Raw genomic sequence first — 18,978 nt, forward strand, 5'->3', positions numbered from 1 at the left:
AAGCTATACAGCTGAAGTCATATGCAACACTGTCCAATTCACAGATTTATGTGAGGAGGCTCATTTATGTACTATAATGCTGTTTTTATACATTCCAACTAATACGACAATGTTAGTATTTACATAAGCATTTTATTGCTATTCAGGAGCTCAATAAACACAGAATAAGTTGGCAATTTTATCACTGTCTATGTAAGTGGCGTTAGGTGGGGTATGAGCTTCTGGTTTACTACTATTCTTGTCATACACTGAGTGATAGCCTACCTCCTACAAGTAACTGAGCTTCCAACTCTCTCTCACAACCCTGTCACTTAGGCTGGGTAGTATTACGGTCATTTAGGGGTTTTTCTTTTTTTTTTTTTTTTTTTTAATAGAGACAGCGTCTCACTATGTTGCCAAAGCTGGTTTCCAACTCCTCGTCTCAAGTGATCCTCCCACCTCAGCCTCCCAAAGTGCTGGGATTACGAGCATGAGCTATCATGCCCAGCCAATATTAAGGTCATTTTGATTCACAGACATTAAGTACACAAGGGTCTTCAGAGATAATCTAGTCTAAACCCATAAGTAATTTAGACAGGAGAAAACACGTGTGGAAAAGTTAAGTAACAAGGTCAAGGCCAAGCCTCTAGTTAATGCTACAATCCAGACAAGATTTTAGGTTTACTACCCTCATTCTACTATGTACTGCTATACATACCAACTGAACAGTTTTGCAGGTATAGGAAGACAATGTAAACTAGCAAAGATCACCAAATGAAAGCTGAAATACTAAAAATCTCCTTTAAAACTACCCTAATTGTCTTTCCCATTGTAGAAAAGTTTAAAAAAAAAAAAAAAAAAAAGTAGCAGATCCAGGCTACTATACGCAAAATTATTATAACATTTTTCCAGCTAATAATCACCTGATCCTTTTACTTATATTTCTTTAAGATAGCAACTAAGAGGCTGGGTGCAGTGGCTCATGCCTGTAATCCCAGCACTTTAGGAGGCCGAGGTGGGCGGATCACAAGGTCAGGAGTTTGAGACCAGCCTGGCCAACATGGTGAAACCCCGTCTCTATTAAAAATACAAAAAAAATTAGCCGGGTGTGGTAGCGCGCGCCTGTAATCCCTGCTACTCGGGAGGCTGAGGCAGAATAGCTTGAACCCAGGAGGCAGAGGCTGCAGTGAGCCGAGACTGCACCACTGCACTCCAGCCTGGAACAGAGTGAGACTCCATCTCAAAAAAAAAAAAAAAAAAAAAAAAAAGATAGCAACTAAGATAATAAGTGTATTTCACTGTAACTTTTTACTTACTTTAGCAGGTTTTTCACCTTTCACTTCCACATTTTCCAATATCCTTGCCACTCCTATTCCTTTAATTACTTGGCCAAACACCACATGTTTCCCATCCAAATGAGGAGTTGGAACTGTTGTGATAAAAAACTGAGAACCATTTGTGTTGCGGCCTGCATTTGCCATGCTCAGTAAACCCTCCTGATCATGCTGTAGAAATAAAAATTAAAAGAAAACCAAGGTTAGATGTGTTCTTTCTGAATTGTGTTAGTCTGAACCGTTCTTTTACTGAACATAAAACTGGGGTGCACTATACTACCATTTAGATCAAACTACTTTTTTTTGCTTTTCACTTATAAAATTTTTTAATTACTTTTTATTTTTTTATAAACTGCAACCTTTAATTCACAAAACATGGGGCACTTAATCACTTTTTAAACTTTAAAAAACCTTATCAAAGTAAATAGTAACAGAAACAATAGTTGGGGGGAGGGTTATTTCTAAATTGGCCATGAGAAGATACTTACACTTCACCTTTAAAATGAAGATGCAGCATTATGAAACTCTTGTCATATATTTTGCCCTTTTTATGATGAATGCTCTTTTTTTCTGGGAAGACCTGAACGGTCTTCCAAATTCATAAATATGCCTACAGTATGAGTCTTCCTTTATACAACATCAATAAAATGAGAACAATAATGGGATACTGAATTTACCCAAGACATTCAGTTTGGTACTTTCCTAATCTCAAAAGAATCCAAATCATACAGGATTTGGATTAGGTTTTCATCCCAGATGAATCACCTCTTCGGAGAGTGCTCAAAAGAAACTGCTGCGTACATGTTGAAATCAAAATTCTACCTAGGCATAATCCTGTCAAAGGATCTATGAAACGCAATTTCTTAACCTTTTCACTTTATCTCCTGGGCTTTCTAAATGTATTCCTTGTTGGTGCATGCACCGTAACTCTCATGTTATATAATGTTTCATGACACCCCCCACCCCACCGAAGTGCCTTTTACTCCCCTCAATCTAAATCAAATACAGATTTTAAGGCCACCAAGTTTATAGAAAGCAAGAACCATGTGTCTTGTCTATAGGCCCCTTTTCTCTATATTAATGTGATCATCACATCACCTTTAGTTTTCATCCTTCTGGTAGCTTCCTTTGATACAACAGTAACTAGAACTTTATTTCCTCAACGTCTCTTGCCTTTGTCTTTCCTCAACGACGTCCCTTTTTAAATTCTGCATCAATACTACAGTTCCTGCCTAACCAAATTTCAGACGTGTTGCCGCCTTGCAAGACCCAGTCTGAACAGCCCAAGTAGCCATTCCTCCTCAATGACTTCCATAATAATTCAGACTGCATAAATCACATCTTTCTCCTGCAGTATACAGACAGTATGTATTAGCAATGTTATACAAGCAAGGATATTCAATCAATTTAGCATTTATTTATATACTATTATTCTCCAGTAGTCCCATGTATCTTAATCTTGTCTCTGAGGTAGGATTCTAAATTCTTTGTCATCAAGGCCTTTCATTTTTATAAACCCTTTGGTGCCAGTGACAGTGGCTCAATAAACACTGGCTGGAAGACTGATGACATTTTTTCAAATTATCGTAATAACCTTGCTCATATTCCTTATTTCCAAAAATATCACTTTACTTTTGTACTTACATGTCCATTCTTATAACTTGAATGATGCAATATACCCCAATTACATCTTGGGACAACAAAGACAAGAAGGCAAAGGCACCACTAAAGTCCTTTAGGAGCTTGGACATTTAACTGTATCTGCTAGTGTGCAAATCCCCTGACATCCTGGATATTACTGATGGTTTTGTTGCTCTTCAAATTCAAGGATAAGGATGCACAAGTTACCATTCTTCCAACAATGAAAACATTTTTCCTGGAAACAATTTTGCTAGATGCTGGTTGCATTTAAAAACTCATTGGCTTAACTGAAGAAGCATATAAAAACTGGATCACAATGAAATAATGCTAAATAAAATCATTACTGAATGAAAACTTTTCCATATTAAAGAACCATTATTTACAAAAGTGATTCCTATTACAAGAAATGAAGAATCTAAGCACACTTGAAACATTTTTTGGTGTCTTCATCCAACAAGTATTCCAGATATATAACAATCTTTTTATCAGCAATAACATGCATTTTCTCTACTTTACCTTGTAATGGAAATTTTCATCTTCAAATTTTTCACCATAAATACTTTCTCCACCTGTCCCATTCTGATTTGAGAAGTCTCCACCCTGAATCATAAATTTCTTAATAACTACAAAAAAAGAAAATGGCTATTAGTGACTGAGACATGGATGCCTTTAGCAATGCTTACTAATGGATATGTACGTAAGACAACTTTGTAGTGCATGACTCTAGTCATGTCACTCTCCTGTTTGTCCCTCCCCACCCGTCTCCGCAACTCCAAACGCTTCAGGCTTTTCACCATCTGAATCCAACCTACTTTCACTGCCTGATCCCTGCTAACATTCAGAAAATCGGTTCAAATGATACCTCCCCTATAAAACTGTCACTGAAATCCCAAAGCTGTATGTCCTAATTTTTCTCCCATAGTATCTTGACTCTGCCTACATAACATATGGCATTATGACCTGCCCCTTCCAGCAAACAATGACCTCCTTTTACATCCTTGTTTTACATCCTTGTAACTATGTGCATATACACATATTAGTTACTCAATAATGTCTGCTGAATAAAGACCAATGATTCCCAGTAGATTTGTCCTACCCTAATGGAAAATTTTCAGCAAATATATCACTTTGTGTCAAAGGTTACCAAGACTACTTTCATGTTCAGAGAACCCTAGAGCTCACACAAATCAGTAATTGGTTGGATCACAGTGGTAAGGATACACAGCAAGATGACGAGCGGAAAGACACAGGCAGAGTCTGGAAAAATCCATGTGCAGGCTTCCTTATGCTTTCTCCGTCCCATGAAGTGCCACAGAACACACACTTCCCCCAGAAACAAAAATGCAGCAACATGTACACAGTATTTCTGCCCAGGAGAGCCAATCAGAGACTCAGCACCCAAGGTATTTATTGGGCACACTCTACCTAGCATATACCAAAATTCCAGACTCCCCAAAAGAAAGCACACATTCATATTTGTACAAACAGACTAGGCATAGTAAATCACCGTTACTATTTAGGAAATGGTACAAGTGTCAAGTTCCCAGACTCCAAACAAGTGCTACTCTTGCAGGCAGACCTTTCTAAAGATAGCAGTCTCACACTTGCTATGTTAAATATTTTCTGCATATAGTTTATTAGCATACTTCAAGTTTTTATTAAACATGAAAGTAAACAGTTTAAATACTTTTTAAAAAGTTAATTTTTTCTTAATAAATCGTTAAAAAAAAGTTGCTCATGTGATTACTGCTTATTCGCCTATTAAACAAATACTTACTGAGTTCCTACTCAATAACTGTATTAGATGCCAAAAACAAAATGGTGAAAACATACAGTTCTTGAACTCATAGAGCCTGCAGTCTATTGGGAGAACCATTATCACTAAACAAAAGAATGATTCATTACAAAGTGTGATAAGCAGTATGAAATGGCATATTTTGACCACATTATCACCCGTGTGCCCAAAACACTGAATCTTCAAACCTGCTGCCTTTCCAAGCACTCACGCCCAAAAATTACGCATAACTTTTTTGTCACCAGGCAATGAAGCTACCTAAGGTTGGTTGACTATGGCCTTCCTTTCTCAATCAAATCATCTTAGAGTGAAGGAGAATGAGAGGATGGGTAAAGCTAGGGGAGTCCATTTCTCTATAGATAAACCTTAGTACCACAAGTAATTCCACCTCGCACAGCCTAACCTTTATGAAACTGAGTTACTGCCTCAGACGTGGAAGCTAATAGTACTTTTTAAGCTTCACTTCCTACTTAAGTGTTTTCTTACCCAACTCCTAAAGAACAGGACTTGTCTATATGAAGAATAACAAGATTCAGAAAATTTACACATACTTCGATGAAAAGGGCATCCTTTGAAATGGAGAGGTTTCCCAGTCGTGTGTCCAATGCCTTTTTCTCCTGTACACAGTGCACGAAAATTTTCCGCAGTTTTGGGTACGATATCTGCAAACAATTCTAAGACAATTCGACCAACTAAAAGAAAAGAAAATCTTGTCAGTATGCAAAACAACCAAATAGACAAATGATAAAAAGAAGGTTGGTATAATTATGGTGGCAGATCAATCATGAATTACCAAGTTCCCCTTTATTGTAATTTTTCTCTTTTTTTGCAATTTCAAGAACACAACACGTTGCTACTAACTATAGTCATTATGTTATACAATAGATCTCTTGAATTTATTCCCCCTTTCTAACTGAAATTAGGTCTCTTGTGATCAACATCTACTCAATCCCTGAAATCCACCATTCCATTCTCTACTTCAAGGTCAACTTTTTTAGAAACCACATATAAGTGAGATCATGCCTTGTCTTCCTGTGCCCAGCTTATTTCATGTAACATAATGTCCTCCATATTAATTCATGTTGTCAAAAGTGACAAGATTTCATTATTTTTTATGGGTGAATAGTACTCCATTGTGCACATATACCACATTTAAAAAAAAATCCATCTGTAGATGGAAACCTAGTTTGATTCCATTATCTTGGCTATCATGAATAATGTTGCAATGAACATGGGAGTGCAGATACCTCTTTGACATACAAACTTCATTTCCTTTGAATATACTCACTAGAATTAGTGAATCTTATTTTATTCTAATATTCAAATTTAGTCTACCTACTGTCATGTATGTATATAAACAGATTTGAAACATCACACCAAGGATCATAACCAATTATAGTAGCCAAAAGATTAGCACCATGTAAGAGATATCATTAAATATAAATAGTTTTAAATCCTGAGTAATTTCTTCAAGAGGTACTGAGAATTTCCAATCACCAAGCAACCAACAGGAGAAAATTAAACAGTCTTTGGGTGGGCGGACTGGCCACGTGTTACGTATACCTGCAGCCTTTGTGCTCTGAACACAAAGGCTCAGAGGCTTCAGAGGCTGCCTCGTGCAGCCTCTGAAGCAAAAGCTGTGAAAGTTCCTCCTCTAGACAGCAGCTAAGACAGGTGAAATTAAACCTAGCCCTAGCTAGTTGCAACAAACTGAATGTACGTGTAAACGTGTGTGTGTCCTGTACATGCATTCAAACACATTGCCTGGCCAGCAATTCCAACATGTTCCAGAACAAGGCCAATCCAGTTACAAAGCAACACGCTCCCTAATTCACCAGGCCTTAGGAACTTCTGAGCGGCTATGTAACCTAGGCAACACCATCACTACGTTGAGCGCATTTTCCCAATGGCAAATTAAGAGAAAATGTTTGCTCATCTGAACGGACCTCTAAGTTAAGAATCAGTAATAAGGCAAAAGCAATGAGCAAACAAGTCCCTTTAACGTATAAATAACACAGCACGTGCTGATATATTATCTCGTGGCAAATATAGTTTCCTGGGGCCCAGCAGACGCATATCCCAGGATATGCTTTCTGAACTGTCCCATTGCCAACATAAAATAATCTTATTTCATGCTAACTTGGTAGTGCAAAGGTGGCGTGGAAGTGCAACCAAATCGGGAGGCAAACCTAAAGGACGCCACAATTCCCGAACTAGAAATTTCCAGAAACTTCCGCACGACCGATGGCATTGATACAAGGGCGCTGGATCGATCTAGCCCTAGATCACCGGGCTTGCTCCGGCGGACCAGCCTAGGCAGCCATCCCCTCCGCGAAACCGAGCAGCCACCGGCCGGAGCCGCATTCCGCCCTTGGAATCCCCCAAATCCCGGGAACCCCCGCCTCCTAGGGGCTTTTTCGCGAGCGTCAGACTCCGCTCACCTCGCTCCCCTCCGATGTCCACGTCAAAGAAGACTCGAGGGTTACTGGGGTTGGAGGGCTTGGCTTGGGGGGACGGGTGCGACATCTCGACTTGCAGACGTGTTTAGGACGGAAGATCAGTGTACCTCGTGGCCGCCCCGTCAGCTCAAACTTCAGAGCGCCAGTCTCCGCCGGAGACCGGCAACGACGCTGACCGGCCACTTCCGGCGCAAGAACCGGAAGCTATGGCCTGACTTCCGGCACCGCCCCGCTCCCCCGCGCGGTGTTTCAAAGCGCCCGAGCGACTCCGTGCAGCGAACCGCGTGCCGTCCGCCACCTGTTCCCTGGCTTCTCATTTAATGAAGTTACGATCCCAGTTCTCATTATTCTGCTTGTGTTTCATTGTCTTTCCTACCCTCGTGGCGTAGAGAGCTTTGGAGTCAGCCCCATGCCAGCGTCAGCCCTGCCACCAACTTGGGTGTGACTTCTCAGAAACTCAGTTTGCTCGTCTGGAAAAAGAGAATAAAAAGGCTGACCTCGGAAGGTCGTTTTGAGGATTAAAGACATGAATCAGTACAATGCCTGGCATAAACTGGTGGTACCCAACCAATAGGAGCCTTATTATTGCCATGTCGTTACAATTTGATCTTCACATTACAATGTAAGTGGTAAGGGTTAGACTAAATGCTCCAAACAGCTAAAGCTGAGAGTCCAGAAGAGAGCACAGTTTTGATTCCTGATAAAACTGTGTTTGGCAGGGCGCGGTGGCTCACGCCTGTAATCCCAGCACTTTGGGAGGCCGAGGCGGGCGGATCAGTTGAGGTCAGGAGTTCGAGATCAGCCTGACCAACATGATGAAATCCGTCTCTACTAAAAAATTTAAAAAAAAAAATCACCCGGGCGTAGTGGTGCTTGTCTGTAGTCCCAGCTACTCGGGAGGCTGAGGCAGGAGAATCGCTTGAACCTGGGAGGCGGCGGTTGCAGTGAACCGAGATCGCGCCACTGTACTCCAGACTGGGTGACATAGCGAAACTGTCCCCCCCTCGAAAAAAAGAAAAACAAAAAAATACTGTATTACTATAGCCCACTTTTCCCTTATGGGGATCTGTGTAAAACATTTACTTTTTACACACACACACACACACATATATATGAGGAGAACATAGCCTTTCCTCTTAATAAAGCCTAATTTTGGAGAAGAGTGGCAATTCCCTGTGTAGATGCTTTGCCCTGTAGTTCTGTTGGAGCTCAGCAATTTGGATTCAGCCTGAGGCTTACTTTATCAATAAGGCATGAGATATCCTTAGATGCTTAACATTTTTTTTTCTTACGAGAAAGTAAAAAGTATTGGAATCCAGCACTCAAATAATGTCTCAAAAGCCAGGAGCCTTGTGTCAACAGCAGCAGCCAGAGTGGCTTTTTGGAAGGAAAGACCAGTGCTAATTTTCCCCTATCAGAGCTGCCAGCATCCCTCTAGATGAAGGCTCCTGCCCTACTTGCTACCCAGTCTTAGGATATGTAAAAGAAGGGTTACGGTTGAAGAACAACTGGTTCCTATTCTCAGTTTGAATTTGCCTGTGATGTTATACACTGGACTAAGCACGAAAGTTGATGTTAAAAAAGAAAAAAAAAAACAAAAGCTTCAAGTTCTGACTATACATATACTAGGAATGTTATCAAAGAAAAGTCATTTAATTTCTCTGAACCCTTCTCATTTCCTTTTCGGTAAAGTGCCAAAGAACAGGGTATGAGAATGGAAAAAGATAATGTGTAAGCATTTGCCTTGTAATCTCTAAAGCGTTCTTATACATTCTTTTTTTAAATTACTGAAAATTAGATGCTATGGTGCCTGAAGTTGTTTTAAAATAACCTGGAGTCAGGTAAGTGGGTTGGGCTGTGGATGAAACATAAGGGCCAGGCAGATGATTGGTGAATGGGAGTTTATTATACTACTCTTCTTTATTTTGCACATTTAAATTTTTTCATAATATTTTAAAAAGTAAAAGAGAAATTACATGTATTACTAGCTACTCATAATAAAACCAATTTGTTGGCCAGGTGTGATGGCTCACGCCTGTAATCCCAGCACTTTGGGAGGCCAAGGTGGGTGGAAGGCTTGAGCCCAGGAGTTCAAGACCAGCCCAGACAACATGGTGAAACCTCATCTCTACAAAAAATATTTTCTAAACAATAAATAAATAAATAATAAAACCAATTTATAGAGTCGTTTTTAATTAAAATACCAACCTACCTTTTGTGAAAAAATAAATAATAGGTGTCAGTGAAATTTTAGGACAAATCAGTAAGGATATTATATTGATTGAATTTTTCTGTGTAATCACAAATTTGCCTCATTAACAAAATGCATGCATACATAGGCATGTCCACATAGATACTCAGCAAAAGTTGATTCAATTATATGACAAATATTTAGCTCTTACTATTACTGTATGCCAACCTCCATTCTGAGTGCTGATGATACAATGATGAAAAAAACATATTCCTTATCCTTTTTTTTTTTTTTTTTTTGAGACAGAGTCTTGTGCTATCACCCAGGCTGGAGTGCAGTGGTGCAATCACAGCTCACTGTAGCCTCAACGTCCTGAACCCAAGTGATCTTCCCACCTCAGCCTCTTGAGTAGCTGGGACTACAGGCACATGCCACCATGCCCGGGTAATTTTTTTTAAATTTTTAAGTGTAATTCAAAATGATTTCCTCTCAGATTTCCTTGCTGATCCTTTCAAATTCCAGCACATTAAAATTAATACAAAATGTTAATTTCTTATGTTCTCCAATTCCTGGTGTTTATTCATTGTATTTATTCATGGTGGTTCCCTGAAGACCCAGGACGGCTCAGAACAAAACTTCTGTGTCCCTTGATAAACAAGAGCATCAAAATCATTCATTAATCCAGTCTCTTGTCTGGGCTGCAAACTGGTAACTTATACTTTGTCTCATATATATCACAATAAGTTCACATTAACATTTTTATTCTGATCTACTAGCTTAAATTTAACAATTTAGTAGAGACGGGGTTTCACCATGTTGCCCAGGCTGGTCTTGAACTCCTGGGTTGGAGCAATCTGCCCACCTTGTCCTCCAAGAGTGTTGCAGGCATGAGCCACCACGCCTGGCCCCTTATCCTTAACTACACAAATTATACGGTCTTATGGGGGAGAAAGACTATTGAATAAACCTCTACAATGCAATATAATTAGTGTTTTAATAGGAAAAAGACAATCACATTCAGCACACAGCAGGGGCAGTGAACACAGTAGCCTTTTCTAAGGTCAGAAATATGAGTAAGATCAGTCACAGGAGCATATGTGGCAAGGAAGACAGTTAAGGAGGGAACAGGTAAAGAGCATCTTCAAAGGAGGGGAACTATATATACTTGTAAAGTGAAAATGGGCAAAAAGAATGTTATTTCTCCATGAGAAGCCAGTTTTTCAGATAGTGCTGCTACTTCAGGTGGGTCTGGACCTCTTGTGTATTAGTCCATTTTCACACTGCTATAAAGGAATACCCGAGACTGGATAATTCATAAAGGAAAGAGGTTTAATTGACTCACAGTTCCACATGGCTAAGGAGGCCTCAGGAAACTTACAATCATGGCAGAAGGTGAAGGGGAAGCACACTTGGACCTTCTCATGTGGTGGCACAAGATAGAAGAGTGAGGAGCGAAGGGGGAACAGCCTCTTATAAAACCATCAGATCTCATGAGAACTCACTCACTATCACAAGAACAGCATGGGGGAAACCACCTCCATGATCCGACCTCCCTAGACACATGGAGTCTCTCCCTAGACACATGGGGATTATGGGGATTACAATTCAAGATGAGATTTCGGTTGGGACACAAAGCCTAACCGTATTAACTGGTTTCAACGTTGAAATCAGAAGTCATACTTTGGTTTGTATTTTCGTTCAGCTCCTTCAGATTGAGTTTTCAGAATGAGTAACAGTTTTATAACCTAGCCCATTTTATCCCTGAAATAGAAAGGAAAAGAAACACTAAAAGGAACAAACTCAAAGAGACCCCTAATTTATCTTTCCATAGCACTTATAACTTTGTAATATACTGTTTCCTTATTTATTTCACTTACTCATTAAAAATCAGCTCCTTGGGAATGATAGATAGTAAGAGGAGTTTAAAAAAACAAAATTTAGCTCCACAAGGACAAGAACCTTTGTTTTTTTCATTACTCTATCCCCAGCACTTCTAACAGTGCCTGACACATAGTAGGTGCTCAGTAAATATTTTTGAATGAATGGATTATACAAAATACTAATGGCTTTGAGAATTTTATAAAACAATGTTAACAAGAAATTTTATTTCCATGCCTTTAAGTGTAATTCAAAATGATTCTCTGTATCAGATTTTCATGCTGATCCTTCCAAATTCCAGCACATTAACATAAATATAAAATGTTAATTTCTTATGTTCTCCAATTCCTGGTGTTTATTCATGGTATTTATTCATGGTGGTTCCCTGAAGACCCAGGATGGCTCAGAACAAAACTTCTGTATCCCTTGATAAACTAGAGCATCAAAATCATTCACTAATCCAGTTTCATGTCTTGGCTGCAAACTGGTAACTTTGTCTCACATATATCACAATAAGTTCACATTAACATTTTTATTTTGATCTACTAGCTTAAATTTAACATTTTATTACAAGAATTGATACTCATATGCCATAGCCTCTCAACCATTATTATCATGATGAATATACTTAGGTAAGCATATCTTCTCTGCCATCAGAATTCTGGGGTTCACATTCAGTCTGTAACAGATCATAGTTTGTGCCTTTGGACGAGTTACTTAGCCTCTTTGTGCCTCACTTTCCTCACCTATAAATCAGAATAATAATATGTATCTCCTAAGGTTATTATGAAGATGAAATGAAAAAGATTAAATAAAAGTGTTTTAGTATCTGACACATAGTAAGTACTCAATAAGTCTAAGCAATTACTAACCATAAGTTCCTAATACTTCATTATAATAGTTACATCAACATATTTCAAAATGAATGTTAAAACTGCAAAGGAGTTTTGAGGATTCCTTTGCATTCTTACAAGGAAAAAAAGTGACTCTTTCTGCTCTACAGGTTCCTGGGTGTAAAAGATTAATTCAGATGTTACTCTCACTATGTCTAGGTTTTTCACAGTAAAGCAACAGCTTTATATAAACTGTCATGTTCCTAGAACCAAACCAAATAAAAGAATTGTACCTTTCAAAACCACTCAGAACTGGATCTCCAGTGAAAAGATAAACCTTTTCCTAGAAAACACTTGTCCTACTGTCAGTCTGCTTACATGGAACAGGACTTCTGAGTTCTGACATCTTGTCTGTGCTTAGCAAGGAAAAGAACAGAAGAGGCAAAAGCATGCCCCGTTTCTTAGGGTTGAGAGCACAGTTTCATCCAGATGGAGTGGGGAGTTTTCCTTATAGCTTTGTTGTTATAATTTCTGTCTGTTGCTCATAAATGTGGTAGAATAATACTAATAGATTGCCTTCCTCCCCAATATTCTCTTCTCTCAATCTCATTGCCCATCACCCCAAACAAACAGCTAGGCATTCTGTGCTCTTTGCTTTTAAAGAAAGAAGTGACAGCAAAGAAAGCAGAGGGAACAAAGGGAGTCTCTTCCTGACTTTGGTGTTGCAAAAGGCTTGGCTTTACAGAAACAGATAAGACTCTTGGCTATAGCAAAAGATTTGGACAAAACATCTTTTATAAGATCATGGCTTTCCATTCTCAGAAAAAAAAAATCAAACAAAAAATCCACTTTCTGTGTTGGGAGATGACAAGATTGTGGATGGTGCACAGGGGAAAGTGAGAGAGGAGGCAATGGCAAGGCAGATTTCCACAGTCCAGAGACAGGGATCTTACCATGGTCCCCGTCACATACCTGGGAAGCCACCAAACCTCCATAGATGGATTTGTGAAATCCAGGAGCAGAGGGACGTGTTCCTTGATTCCTGAACTGTCCCAGGAAGGCAACAGGCCCCAGAAAGAGAACAAGACTCATGGTGTGAGTAGGTAGATGGGAACTAGACAGGGTCGCAGAGATTTTGTATGCCCTAACTTGAAGTGGAAACAAAACAATATCCCTGTACACCCATGTTTGACACGGAAAAGAAAGGCAGCCTCCACATTTAAAGGGAGCTTGCAGAAGGGAACTCTGAACTCATTAGAGGTTTGTAGAACTGATAACTGAGTTAGGATCATGAATTTCTCACTGGATGCCTGTGTAGACAGATCACATTGAGAACCAGAGGCTCCAAACCCCCAAATGTGCTGTTATATTAGGCCTTTTTGAATTTAGATCCAACCCCAAGTGAGAAAAAGGAGGAATGCCAGAAATAGACACGGATTATGATATTACCAGCCCTTTGAAACAGGCAATTCAAAATTGAATTTCAGCAGAGTTATAGAAAAATAAAGTTGTATTTCATACAGATCTAACTTTATTCCTTTACATGGGCATAGGTTAGGTTGTAGATCACTGAAGTCCTTACTAGGATCCTGGACAATTTTGAAGTAACATCCAACCTCTTTGTCAAAGATAAGAAATCAGGAAGGATAGTAGAGTTAGAAGAGGAAATTTCAGGATCCTGTCTGTAGAATCAGACTCTGAAACCAAAGATAGAACTCCAAAGAACAGTTTAGCATGTAACTCCTTAAAGAGGAGACGAAATGATTCTGCTCCTTCCTAGAGGAAGCACTGGTGTTGATGAGACAGTAACATGTGGGAGAGTTTCCTAACCAAGAATTCCTGCTCTGAACCACATAGAGAAAGTGATGCTTCCACTACAAGGGTCATGATTACAGATCAGAATGAGATAGCAACTCTCAGGTTTTGCCTGCTAAATTTACGAATATCTAAGGATAACCGTAGGTCTTCTGAGCCAGAACATTGAATAAATGAAAGACAGCAAATGCCACCAGGGGACAGCAAAGTCTCCACCACTGGCAGAAATCATTGCACAGACAGAAGTGGTGCAGTGGACTTTGTGCCTGAGGACTCCCAACGGGACAAGCTTCTTCATCTAGGAGCTGGAAGTGACAATGGCAAAAAAAGGATATTGATTATCAGTTCACAATAGCACAATAGACAGGGCTTATGTGCAATAAGGAGTAATAGTAAAATCTTTCTGAAGAGCAGTAAGATTATTTTCTTCTCTGCAGAGTAATAGGATTAATGTTTACTGTTTTCAGTTGAAAAAGTATATTTACCCGTATTTGATAGAACAAAACCAATGATAGACTTGTTCAAATCCTCAGTATTTCTTTTCTCTGGAGAAAAAAAAAGTTACATGAACCTAAAAGAACTTTTAAAACAATGACTTCGTGACTATCATAAACAAAAATAGTAATAATTAGCACCTATCGATCATTACTATGCGCCACACTTGTGCTAGGTACTTTACATACTTTATCTTAGTTAGTCCTTAAAATAACTTGGAAATGTAGGTAACTTTATTATCCCATTTTACCTCTCTAATCCTTACAAGGCAAATACGGGTTAGAGAGGTAAAAAAATGTTGCCCAATATGATTCTAAAACCACTTCTACCATATACTAGAAAAATATAATCTAACAATCTTGATAGGTTTAAATATTTGTTTTAAAATACCATGATATATAAAGGGCCCCTGAGCTCCTTCTGACATTAATGCTGGAGTTGTTTTATCCCTATATAATTTGGTTTTGAGATCTCATAATAAAATGGTTTAGGTTTTTATACCTTTTGTAAGATATTCTGTATTTATAGAATGTGAATAGAGGCAAATAAAACATTTTTTCCACAGGAAATAAAAACAATAATAAAATTTCCACCAAATCACTTTGCATGGAGTGAGAAAGGTTAGAGAATTAGTGCCAATCTTTTGGCATCTCCATGAACTTCCCTAATTCTGGGCAGAGATAGAAGCCAAAAGAAACAAATAGATGTGCAACTAACAGACGCTGGTGTCTCTGAAAAAGGGTTATGCTAAGTAGAAGAGTTTATATAGAGAGGATCTGTTAGGGCTTATTGATTGACTTGACTTTTGTGACCTGTTGAGGATTTAAGATATTTTCCCAACAGCAACAGTAAACCAATGAATGAAAAGGATTTTCAGCAGGGTTGACATGAAAAGATTTGCATGTTTAAAAGACTATTCTGGACCAAGCACCATGGCCCACACCTGTAATCCCAGCACTTTGGGAGGCTGAGGCAGGGGGATCACCTCACCCAAAGTCAGGAGTTCAAGACCAGCCTGGCCAACATGGCAAAACCCCATCTCTACAAAAAATACAAAAATTAGTTGGGCGTGGTGGTGGGTGCCTGTAATCCCAGCTACTTGAGGGGCTGAGACAGGAGAATCACTTGAACCCAGGAGGCGGAGGCTGCAGTGAGCTGAGATCATGCCACTGCACTCTAGCCTGGGTAACAGAACAAGACTCTGTCTTAAAAAAAAAAAAAAAAAAAAAAAAAAAAAAAGACTGTTCTGGTTCTAGCATGGAGAACAAAATGGAGGGGAGCCATAATGGATTTAAAGAGGACACTGAGCAGTTTACTATTGGTGAGCGATGACTCCACTTGTACTAAAGTTGTGATAGTAAAGATGGATTAAAATGGGTGGATGGGAAAGGTACAGGGGTGATCAACAGTAACAAGTGTTGGACTGGATGTGGGATATGACTGAAGAATGGAAAAAGGATGACACTTGGCTTCCTGAGATACACAATTGGATGGATGGTGAGGCTGTTTACTGAGATGAGGAACACTGGAAGAAAAAGATAGTGTTTGAGTGGAATATCATCACTTTGGTCTCAGACATGTTGAATTTGAGGTACCTTTGAGACATCCAAATAGAGATACTGAGTAGTTAGTTGGACATATAAAGGGAAAGATCTAACACTAAGACATAAATTTAGGTATCATGGTATACAGATGATAATTTAGTGGGGAAAGGTGTAATAGTTGGACAAGGGGAGTAGAGGGTGAATAGAGAAAAGATCCTAGGACAGAGCCTTGAGAAACTGCACTTTTTAAAGGCCAAGAGGAGAGAAGAATGAGTCTGCAATGGAGGCAGAGAAGAAGAGTAGAAAGACAAGCCAGGAAGAAAATGTGGCATTATGACATTGACGGGAAAAAAGAGTGTTTCAAGGAGAGAGTGATAAACAAGTTGACTAGGAAATTAAGCAAAAAGAAGACTGATAGATATCCACTGAATGTAGTGACATGGAGGCAATTAATGAGCTTGCTGAGACGTTAAAAATGTGTGGTATTATATCTCAAATAAAATAACCTGTGATTTTTCATTTTTTATATTCCTAGTCTTAACATTTATTCCTAGTAATCTTACTATTGTAATACCATTAAAATTTATTGAAAATGATGCATAGAATTTAAAAATCCTATAAACATAATAATTTCTTCTTAATAATAGAGAGTTTTATTCCTTGAGATTCTGTTTCTTTGGCAGAATGATTTCTGGGAATTAAAGATACAAAAACAAACATTACTCCATACCTACTGTGTGCCAGATGCTTTCACATATAGGTACCTTCTGTATCCTAATGCCAATATTAACCATCCTAGATACATATTGATTACTAACAGTTTGAATTTTGTAGCAGTTTGATTACTAACAGTTTGAATTTGATTGGTTTGAATTTCAAAGAAGATGGATTGGCACATGGGAATTTTTTAGTCCTCTTTCCAATATCATATCCCACCAAACTTGATATATCCCAAAGTGAACTCTTATCTATACCTTACACTCAAATTACCTTCTCCTGTTACCCTCTCTATTTTTTTTTAAAGGTACCTTGGTCTAGAAACCCTTAAGATCTCACTCTACTTCTGCACACAGTAGATCTCAGGAACGTTCACTGTCACAATCTGTCAATTCTTCTTGTATAATGTCTCTCCAATTTATCTCCCTTCTGTTCAGGAAATTCCGTACATAAACAAAATAGTCTATTAATGGTTTTCCATCTCTATGGTTTCTCTACATTATAAGAGAAACATTAAATAATATAATGGGTACCATTCTTGATAAAACCAAAACAGAGAATTGCTCCTCCCCAAGGTATTTTCTTGTATTAACCATCAAAAACAAACAAATGAATACATACTATTTTTGCAAGTGGCCAAATAATACTGTCTAGTTGTATAGATTTCTAGAATTCAAATTTGAAGGATGAATAAGTTTAGTAAAGCCACAGGGCTTAATGGCTACCAGATTGCTTATGCAATTCTCCCTGACTTTTACCTGTATCAGCTGAGCCTTTTTTTTTTTTTTGAGACAGAGTCTTGCTCCGTTGCCCACCCTGGAGTACAATGGCGCAATCTTGGCTCACTGCAACCTCTGCCTCCTGGATTCAAGCGATTCTTCCACCTCAGCCTCCCAAGTAGCTGGGATTACAGGTGCATGCCACCACATCTGGCTAATTTTTGTATTTTTAGTAGAAATGGGGTTTCACCATGTTGGCAAGGCTGGTCTCGAACTCCTAACCTCAAGTGATCCACCTGCCTCGGCCTCCGAAAGTGCTGGGATTATGTCATAATTGAGATCACTAGTGACAATAAGAAATTCAGGATTTCTATGCTGTTGACTAAAGAGTAATTTATGTGCCCTGGATACTAGTGAGGAGCAAAAAAAAAAAGGGTTTGTATTGTTGCCCACTGAAAAGAATATCTCACTTCACTAAGGAGGGTTTCAGTGAGGGTTATGACATTTCTCAAATTGCAGCAATGGATCTGTTTAAATTGTGGAACTCTGTTGGAGCTCCAGAAATCTGTGCAAAGCATCATAAAAAAAGTTGACCATCATTCCACAATGTATACATATATCAAAACACTATATTGTATACCATAAATATATAAAATTTTATTTGTCAATTTAAAAAAGGTGACCTTGGCTACTAAACCTGTGAGGCGGGAAAAAACAACAAACATGCTCAAGTGACTCTACCAAAAAGGTATGGAGAGAAAGTTATTCCTCCATTCCTTTTAAGCATAAACAAAATGCTATATAAACAGAAATTGGGAATTATGACTTGTGGCTTGTTTTGTTTTTGTTTTTTGTTTTTGTTTTTGTTTTTGTTTTTTTACAAAAATGCAATTATTTATCCTGTGATATGTTTTCTCACTTACTATATGATGGACATATATCCAGTTCAACTGACATAGATATGATCATTTGTTTTTAATAGATGCATAGTTCCATTGCAGGAATGTACCAGTTTTATTCAACTAATTCTTTCCAGGTTGACCTCAGTTTGGTTTAAGTTTTTGACAATACAAATAAAGCTAAAATAAACATTTCATATATATAAAAAATAAAAACATAACTGTGAGGCTGATGTTACACTCCTATTTCACAAAGAAGGAAAGAAGTTACCGCATAGCCAAATTGTCACAGCTACTCTTGTTTCTACAGCAGACTGTAAAACATGCCCTCCTAGATCACTAAAAGCATTAATCTAACAGTCTGTCTAGATGTTTGGGGACAACTGTCAAAAAATGACAATTTTGTTTTGATCATTAGTGATATGAGTTGTTGCTCCTGAGAAAAATTAGCCAACAGGGTCAATTACTTCTTGAACATTTCCTTAAAAGTGATCATGGGACCATGTTGTCAGAAGGAGGCTACATGTTCAGCTCATACACACACACACACACACACACACACACACAAACACACACACATATCAATCATTTCAGCTTAAAATGGGCAATTTAGATCACAATTATTTATTATGAAATTAATTTGAAATTTGATCTTGGAAAACAGAATTCCTCTATAGTC

At 38.5% G+C, this 18,978-nt stretch overlaps 1 protein-coding gene and 1 long non-coding RNA gene across 4 annotated transcripts in view; one reads left to right on the plus strand and one right to left on the minus strand.

The window, feature by feature from the left end:
* Positions 1-7,387, minus strand: part of PPID (peptidylprolyl isomerase D) — a 24,123-nt gene extending 16,736 nt beyond the window's left edge. For both annotated transcript variants that reach the window (XM_054554647.1, XM_002815252.4), the window contains exons 1-4: positions 7,191-7,387; positions 5,301-5,441; positions 3,471-3,577; positions 1,296-1,484 (exon numbers count right to left, since the gene is read on the minus strand). In XM_054554647.1, coding sequence (XP_054410622.1) covers positions 1,296-1,484; positions 3,471-3,577; positions 5,301-5,441; positions 7,191-7,275 — 522 coding nt within the window. In that variant the 5' untranslated portion in view covers positions 7,276-7,387. The remainder of the gene's footprint in view (positions 1-1,295; positions 1,485-3,470; positions 3,578-5,300; positions 5,442-7,190) is intronic.
* Positions 6,345-17,611, plus strand: LOC129059122 (uncharacterized). Of its 2 annotated transcripts, XR_010139812.1 has the most exons (4): positions 6,348-6,423; positions 6,897-7,830; positions 9,706-9,843; positions 17,477-17,611. It is a non-coding gene; the product is annotated as an uncharacterized LOC129059122 (long non-coding RNA). The 2 variants fall into 2 exon arrangements; XR_008524836.1 differs by lacking the exon at positions 17,477-17,611 and having other exon boundaries at positions 6,345-6,423; positions 9,706-10,950.
* Positions 17,612-18,978: the final 1,367 nt, after the last annotated feature.

The sequence above is a fragment of the Pongo abelii genome, chromosome 3 (genome assembly GCF_028885655.2).
Source record: "Pongo abelii isolate AG06213 chromosome 3, NHGRI_mPonAbe1-v2.0_pri, whole genome shotgun sequence".
Taxonomy (NCBI): domain Eukaryota; kingdom Metazoa; phylum Chordata; class Mammalia; order Primates; family Hominidae; genus Pongo; species Pongo abelii.